This window comes from Podarcis filfolensis, assembly GCF_964270895.1.
Source record: "Podarcis filfolensis genome assembly, chromosome: 4".
In the NCBI taxonomy this organism is placed as follows: Eukaryota; Metazoa; Chordata; class Lepidosauria; order Squamata; family Lacertidae; genus Podarcis; species Podarcis filfolensis.
The window spans coordinates 26,748,902-26,757,896 of NC_139607.1; the positions used below are offsets into that span (position 1 = coordinate 26,748,902).

Sequence of the window (8,995 nt, forward strand, 5' to 3'; positions counted from 1 at the left end):
AGTGACTCACAATCTCCCAGTCTATAGCTTGGCAGAAAGCCTGTCCACAATCTCCCAGTCTATAGCTTGGCAGAAAGCCTGTCCAAATTGTGTGTGTTCTCCCTCTTGTGGCCGCAAAGTACCAATGCAGAAACAGTGCTAGAAATGTGTATTCCCCTCCCAAAAAGTGCTACAGATGAGGGATTTTGATTCAATAGAATAATGTTCAGCATTTTCCAGCTTCCTAAAATCCTAACATCTATAAGCCAAATGCAAATCGTACACATATTTACAGTAATTACGCTCTTAAACATCTCAATTCCTAAAAACCATTTGGGTGGAACAAATTGCAAAACTGTAATCGCAACTGAATGTATGCAATCTGTTTTGGATTAGGGCAGACAAGTAGCTTCATGTGTCCTAGTTCACTGACAGAGTCCCAAAAGATCCATACAACAGGCTGGCGTGATGAAGTTCTAGGGTATTTCAATGTCCTCGTCCGTTTACAGAACCCAATTTGCTTTCAGCTGCTGAGGGAAGCGGGGGGGGGGGGGGTTGAGTGGGCTGAAATATCTTGCCACAACACGGAGTAAGTTTTGGTCAGTTGTAGAGATACCCTGGAATGCTTCCTGCCACTTGTTTTCTGTTTCTGTAGGGAAGAAGTCCTTTCTTTCAGAGCTCCCATTTGTAAACATTAGGTCCTGCCATTGCCCTTTTGTTTTCTTACTGGGTTCTTGAACTTTAAACTTTAGTCATTCAGTAACTTCACCCAAGAGCTAACTGCTAAACAGGCAAAATCCAATTAACTGTTCCAAGGGAACCAAAATGGGAACTCACAACAACTGGACAATATGGTTTCTCTTCCTTGCATTCATTTTTCATCAGGCAGAATCGAAAGGTATGGTGTTTTGTCCACAACAGTGTTAATTTGCCATATATATATATATATATATATATATATATATATGAGAGAGAGAGAACATGGGAGTCGGGGGCTTTTAGAATTGTCATTTAATCTGTACCTTTGAGAGTTACTCCCCTCCAAAACAGTCTTCTTCAGTTAATGTTTAGGTGAAAACTTAGTTGGTTTGACTCACATGGCAGATTCCATGATTTATATAGATGCAGTTTATTTGGTAGTGAAATTTGATTTGGTTCACATTTTTAATGCCAAGTTGACCAAATTTGCACTTTCTGAAATAATACGCATGTATATATGTGAGCTCTCAGCAACAGAGTCTGCTTCATCAGATGCAACCAAAATTAGTGGTTTGGTCACATGGTCTGTGAAATACATTTCAAAGTTCTGGAACACTTTTGCCTGTGGCACTACCCACCACTAGCACAACCTACTCAAAAGGGTGCCTGGAAAGGTTAAACAAGTTCCCCCAGCTTGACTCTACAGAAAGCTATTCTGATCCCTCCATGCATAGGAAGCGAAATGCACATGGAGAGAGATTGCTCCCGGTAGGTTTGTGGGCAAAATCTATTTGCTCCCCTCCACCTTTCCCCTCTTTTCAGTGTTTCTGTCGGCCGGGGATGCAAATCAAGTTGTTGCAAGGTCTAAGCGTGCCAGATTCATGTATTTCGAAGAGTTCCTCCAAGGTAATTTGGAAAGAGAATGCCTTGAAGAAAGGTGCACATATGAAGAGGCTAGAGAAGTATTTGAAGACACTGAGAAAACTGTATGTATTCTAAACTTTTCCTTTACGGGCATATCAATCAAGCTGTAGTCCCGGCAATGAAATCCAATTCATGACGCAATCATTGCTGAACCAATGATAAATTCTTAAGATATAATCATTCTTGCACTATTTTTCACAACAACCCTGTGGGGTAGGTTAGGCTGAGTGGAGATTAGAAATCTGGTTTCCCAATTCTTAGTACGGCACTCTAACCACTGTACCACATTGGTTCTCACCCCTTACTATTAAGGATCTTTTAAGCAGCCTTTCTGACCCCATTAACTTTTTCTGTCCAAAATCACACAGAGAAATCAGGTGGTAATCCTATATTTGGTACAATATGTTGCTGGGGGTGGGGGAGAGAGAGAGAGAAATGGTCCACTGTTAAAAACAAAAAACATTACATTTTTTTTCCCCAGGACAAGTTTTGGAATGGCTACTTTGGTAAGTAGTTTTTCATATTTCATTTTTTTTAATTGGATATTATATTAAAAACTAAGGGATTTATTGGAGTTGCTCATTATACTAAAGGAATTCTGTTGATAATAGAGTATATGTTATGAGGCTAATATAGCACTTCCTTTTGCTCTTTTGTTTTGTGGCAAGGAAAATACATAAATAACAAGTCCATTCAATTCCTCCAGCTCTCCTCTACTCTTGGACTTGCCTCATGAACTGGATGATCACAGAAGTAGGGTGTGAGCCAAATTATTGCAGAAAATTTGCCCTTGAAATAAGTGATGAGGCAAACCACTCCAGTTAGGCTTTGGTCCAATTAGTAATTTGGTCTAGAAAACCCAATTATTCTGTTTCAAACTTGGGAAGTGTTTAGATTTATTCCAAGTCCACTTATGAGCCAAATTGACTTATCTGGTACTTGGCACTCTGCTACAGCTGTGAAACAGATGCCAGAAGTGCGGGAAAATAGAGTTCGCACGTTTTTGCCGGGAAAGCTGAATTTCCCAGCATTCCTGGCACCTGGGCTGTAGCCACACCTGCATTCCAAGTGTCAGAGGGCCATAGCTCACTGGCAAATAAACTGCTTTGCATGCAGAAGGTCTCAGGTTCAATCTTTGGCATCTCCAGGTAGGAGATGTTCCCTGTACAAAACCCTGGTGAGCCGCTGCCAGTCGGCATAGACAACTGAGGTGGACCATCAAAGCTGCTTCCTATGTTGCAAAGGGTATAAATTTCCGCCCTTCCCACTGCAGGAGCAGCAGCAAGCAAGCAGGCAGAAAAATTGGGTTCAGAAGCAGTTTGGATACAGATTAACTTGATGGCATAATGCCTTCCACCCACAGTGGCGCTGTGGGTTAAGCCACAGAGCCTAGGACTTGCTGATCAGAAGGTCGGTGGTTCGAATCCCCGTGATGGGGTGAGCTCCCATTGCTCAGTCCCTGCTCCTGCCAACCTAGCAGTTCGAAAGCACATCAAAGTGCAAGTAGATAAATAGGTACCGCTTCGGAGGGAAGGTAAACTGCGTTTCCGTGTGCTGCTCTGGTTCGCCAGAAGCGGCTTAGTCATGCTGGCCACATGACCCGGAAGCTGTACGCTGGCTCCCTCGGCCAATAAAGCAAGATGAGCGCCGCAACCCCAGAGTCGGTCACAACTGGACCTAATGGTCAGGGGTCCCTTTACCTTTATAATGCCTTCCAAGAGTTGCCAAGATTCACATTCTGAAATCAGGACTACCGAAACTGGGCAACACCCCTTATTGAAATGTGGGTTTTTAGAGGGGAGGGAATGGGGTTCACAAAAACAATTTTGATGCAGCAGCAGAAGAGCAGCAGGAAATATTCTCACTATTCTATATGTACTTACTAATAATATTTCCTCTCTCCCACCGGCCCTAGAAGGTGCACCATGTTCCTCTAACCCCTGCCTGCATAATGGTGTATGCAAGGACAGCATCCGAAGCTACACATGTGATTGTAAAGATGGCTTTGAAGGAGCCAACTGTGCTTTTGGTAAATGGCAATGTTTATTTATAAAAAGGCATGTGCCACATCATTTCCTAGAATCTCCCTAAATATAACACTGTGCCAGCAGACGGCGATGTGGAATCCCATTTTTCTCTACCTGTTTTCCCTGTTTAAATTTACAATGCTTTAACCTGAAACGCTTCTTTGGTGTGTCTAGATCCAGCTTATGTCAAGTAATATCTTTATTAATTACTCATTACTAATCTCTGTCTTCCAACAATAGCTAACTAGGCGACATAGGAAAATTCACAGGGCGTTGTACACAATTGTCCCCGTTTCTGTCTGACAAGTGAGATATTACATATTTGATCCTTTTGCGGATGGAACTGAGATATAGGCAGATGCTTCTGCTTTAAAACAGATGGTGATGGGAGGTGATTTCTTTCTCTCTCTTTTTGGATGACAAATTCTTTATTGAAATTCATTAATGTTATTACAGATTTAACTTTATATATACACATACTGTACATATATATATATATATATATATATATATATATATATATTCTTAAATTAGTTTAACTTAGAATGTTAATTTGACCTTCTAATCTGACCTTAGATATCAGCTAAGCTAAAATCATATAATGGTACATAAAATAAAATAAAACAACAACAACAATCTGAAGTAAAATAAATATAGACTTCCCATCATTTCCTGATATAGTTGACATTCGTTATTTTGATGGGAGGTGATTTCCACCAATCGCCGCCTTCCTCCTACAGCTTCTCATGCCACCTCCATGCTGCTTGTGGGAGGATCTTAACAACCACATCCATGCATGGAGGGCTTCAGAGAGAATAAATTGATGAATCACCTCTTCCCTCCAGCTCTCTAATAAGAATATCCCATGGGTGCAGTTCTGAACCTAACTCGCCATTTCTGATCATAAAGGCAGTTGTTCTTTGGGCAAATGATAGATGTGTGAATTACTTTGTTTTTTGTTTTGTTTTAAATTTATTCCCAAGATAAATGGTAAACTCTTTACTTCCATAGTCAAAAGTGAAATCTAACTGTTACAGCTGGATTACAGCTTTAGTCTTTGCTGGAAAACATTGCTGCCAGGAATTAATGGATGCTGCAAGTGTCATGTATCTCACACAAAAATAGGGACTAGTGGTTAAGCCTGTAGATGCTGGAAAAATAATTGAGCATCAAAGAACAAATAAATAAATATTAGAGAAAGGGAGCCCATGTTAATTTTCACAAGATAATTTCAGCTGATTGCTAATTTGGGGTGAGATCTGCTATACCGTAGTACAAGCTGGCATCTGCTTGTGCAACATGACTTCTCCTTCACCTCTCCCTCCTGAAGTCCCCCAAAACTGCTTTGAAGTTTTGAAGAAGCCCTTAGATTAGATTTTGCGAGGTACACCAGAGGCTACAGCAGAGAGAAGTGAAACCAGAAGTCCTGTTGTGCCAGGATATTTCCTCTGCATAAGTGAGTGGACATCACTGGACATTGTCCTTTGTTTAAATGCTTGTTCTATAGTTTTAAATGTGGTTTTTCCCCCTGTAGCTAAAAATGAGTGCCGCCATGAAATAAACGAGGGCTGCCAGCACTTCTGCTATCCAGAACTGACGTCGTACCGCTGTTCGTGTGCAAAAGCCTATGAACTTGGGAAAGATGCTAAATCATGCCTTCCCCAAGGTAAGTCTAGAAAATGGAAAAGAAAATAATTATTTTAGGAGGCAACAATACCGACCAGTGTGCCATAGTAGTTAAGAAAATGAACTGTGATTCAAGTCATCGCATCAGTCATGAAATCCAGTGGCTGCTCTTGGCAAGGCTCTGGCTGCCTCATTCTTCCCCTTCTGTGAAACGGGGATAGCTGCCTCTCTTAGTGGGTTGCTAAGAATTACAGGGATCCCCCCCCCGAAAGCCCTTATGTACATTTGGTGATCACACAGGGTCCCCGGACGTTTCACTGTTTATTGATCCCTGTGCCACCACTTTATTTCTCGCTGCCACCACCCAGGCCCTGCCTGGTACAATACTGAGTCCAGTCAGGGTTAAATTGGAACATAAACTTCTGTTTATTTATTGCACTTTAACAAGCGTGTGGTTTCATAAACGGTATCGGTCAATTACAATCATGGGGTGCCGTTCCAGACCTATAACTTCTGCTATCTGCTCTCACTCACTAAACCACCGCTCAGATATTTACTTGTCTTCCTAGCTCCTAACTGTTCCTGACTCAGCTTATTTCGCTACACTAACTCAACCTACCCACAGACTCTATCTCAATTCACTCCCACTCCAACCAACCACCCAACTCCCAACGAACTCCTCCCTTCGCCCTCCCAGAGCTGGTTTTATTTCTCCATATTTTTACCTACCATTGTTAGATCAGTGTGCATGCGGCAGACATAAAGACCACTTACCAGTGCAGCTGGATGCAACCGAAACAACCCAGAGGGGATTCCCTTGGCAGGTATGTGAAATGTTGAACACAGCCTTTATCTAGACTTGCTGTAAATATGTGCCTTAGGCAGGTCTGCCCCCATTTTCCTTGCTCAGACCACACCTCGCTCTCTTCCCTCCCCTCAACTGCCCCTCTAAACTTTTGCCCAATTTGCAGTGCACTCAACATGCTTTTGACTGGTTGTGGTTACACCAGAAATGAGCTTTTCTTCTGTAATGGTGTGTTCCCTGACGCTGTGCTCTGAGCAGCAATGGGATGCAGAACAACGTACCCTGCCCTATGGACTTAAAATTACTAAATTAAAGGCATGTACTGTCTTCCGTGCTCTCAAGGTCCTGCTTTTAAACTCAGAAGGAGAATGGTTCTGTGGTGGTGTTCTACTGAAAACTAACTTTGTCCTGACTACAGCTGAATGTGCACGGCTGACTCCCGTCATCGCTGTGATTGGTAGGTAGCCAAATGATCCTTTTGTCAGTTTGCATTTCTTAGTACATAAAGTATTGATCTGATGTGTAGAGATCTTTCCTATTCTACTTAATTCAAAAGGGTTCTGGAAGCTTCTCTGTGTGAAAGAAACAAGCAGAAGGTTCATGATGTTTGGCTTATTCCTTCAGAGAAGTTGAGTACAGCTGGTTTAAACTGGTTCTGTTATCTCTTTCTGTCAAGGTCATGCTGACTATAATAATAGGCCAGATGGAGCCTGGGTTTCACACTTTCTCTATCTTTTCCTTCTGGTGTGGTGTTCTGTACATAGTATGCTTTGTGTTAAGTTTTAGACTTATTGCAAGTTATTGTAAGTTTGAGTTAAGTCTGCTGCAACTGGATTTCTTATAGACAGTGCCAATCCTGAAATGTACTGGATTTGTGACCATTATGCACATTTGCCTTCAGTAGCAGTAAAGCTCTGCTGAATGAAATGCCTCTGTTCTATTTTTGGGGAATCCTGCAAGGTGTTTCAATTTTTACTCTGCTAACTATACATTGGAATCTACTCTGGATCAATACTGAGTAGAATTTCAATGACATCTTTATCTCCGTTTTGAAAGCTCACAGCCATCTCAGGCATGTCTCCTCTTTGCAATGCAAAAACGCATGAAGGTACCTTTTCTGCACTTCCCGTACATTTCACACTGGGGGTTGTGCAGGAACTATTATTAACAAGACTGCAACCACTTTGGTTCAGGCAATTGGTGTAGATAACGAAGAAAAGATTACACTTCACCATTGCATTCCAAGATAAGCAGGCGACTGTGACACATACCCAACCTTACCAAATCCGTATTAAGAGTTGTAAGAATTCTAGAGAACTTTCCTAGCTTTGCAAAGTCAACCCACTCAGGATTTGACCTGGGCAAGAGTAAATGACATTTTTAACAACAGTATGGGACGCAGGTGGCACTGTGGGTTAAACCACAGAGCCTAGGACTTGCTGATCAGAAGGTCGGCGGTTCGAATCCCTGCGACGGGGTGAGCTCCTGTTGCTCGGTTCCTGCTCCTGCCAACCTAGCAGTTCGAAAGCACATCAAAGTGCAAGTAGATAAATAGGTACCGCTCCGGCGGGAAGGTAAATGGTGTTTCCGTGCGCTGCTCTGGTTCGCCAGAAGCGGCTTAGTCATGCTGGCCACATGACCCGGAAGCTGTACGCTGGCTCCTTTGGCCAACAAAGCGAGATGAGCACCGCAACCCCAGAGTCGGCCACAACTAGACCTAATGGTCAGGGGTCCCTTTACCTTTAAGGTTGTAGCATTCTGTGGTTTCTCTTCTTTCTGCCCCTATAAAAATTGGGGTGAAAGGGCTGTAATCATACACATGAATTACTGCGAGTTCCATATCAAATGTTTGCTCTTCTCACCAAAAAAGGATTTGCTGACAGTCCAGATGCATTTGGAAACTAACAGTATCGCCCAAGTATAACATCATTAAGGCCTATTGAGAAATGGCTATGTTCTTATTACAATTCAAGGCACTATTGCTATAATACAGTGGTACCTTGGGTTACAGACACTTCAGGTTACAGACTCCGCTAACCCAGAAATAGTACCTCGGGTTAAGAACTTTGCTTCAGGATGAGAACAGAAATCGTGCTGTGGCGGCAGTGGGAGGCCCCGTTAGCTAAAGTAGTGCTTCAGGTTAAGAACAGTTTCAGGTTAAGAACAGACCTCCGGAACGAATTAAGTTCTTAACCCAAGGTACCACTGTAACTGTTTGCCAGTGTGAGCCTATTCCAAGCAAATGCTATTGCAACAACTAATGGGTACATCATTACTTGCACAGGAATCAACAGGCTGCAAAGAGCTAGGCAAGAAATACCTGTGAAACAGATAAATATACACATCCGCTATGATAGCGACACCGGTGAGAACAACTTGGCTTTGCTTGAACTTGAACAGCACATTGGCTGCAGCAGCCACCACCTGCCCATATGCATTCCAGAAAGGGATTTTGCGGAGCATGTATTGATTTCAGAACGGGAGGCTACTCTCAGTGGCTGGAAAGCCGATGGAAATAACTCCACAGGTTCAACGGCGGAGCTGTCGGTTTCGTACCTCAAAGGAGACGAATGCAAGCAAATCCTCAACAGGACACTGATAACAAGGGAATTCTGTGGCTATAGCCGCGAAGTATCGGGAGAACTACTGGCTGGAGGTAGCTTTAGCGCTGTTGACTATAAAGGCACTTGGTTTCTGACGGGTGTTTTAGAACCATGGGCAACAGAAGCAACTAAGTGGGAAACACTTATATTCACTAAGACGACACGATACATGATGTGGTTTAAGCAAAAAATGGACTAACTGAAAGCAAGGGCAGAGGAATATGTGGAATGGCAAGGCCCGGCATTTGTATGTATTTGTGTAGAAGTCAGTTGTAAAAATTATGTGCGCTTAACTGTTGACAATAAAACTTTTTGCCCTGACCTATGCATTT

At 42.6% G+C, this 8,995-nt stretch overlaps 1 protein-coding gene across 1 annotated transcript; it reads left to right on the plus strand.

The window, feature by feature from the left end:
• The first annotated feature begins 565 nt into the window (after positions 1 to 565).
• PROZ (protein Z, vitamin K dependent plasma glycoprotein) lies at positions 566 to 8,984 on the plus strand. The gene is made up of 8 exons (XM_083610872.1): positions 566 to 877; positions 1,501 to 1,664; positions 2,084 to 2,108; positions 3,518 to 3,631; positions 5,164 to 5,295; positions 5,994 to 6,079; positions 6,403 to 6,517; positions 8,345 to 8,984. Exons 1-8 carry the CDS (start codon positions 805 to 807, stop codon positions 8,860 to 8,862), a joined length of 1,227 nt encoding a protein of 408 aa, XP_083466998.1. The 5' UTR covers positions 566 to 804; the 3' UTR covers positions 8,863 to 8,984.
• The last annotated feature ends 11 nt before the right edge of the window (positions 8,985 to 8,995 follow it).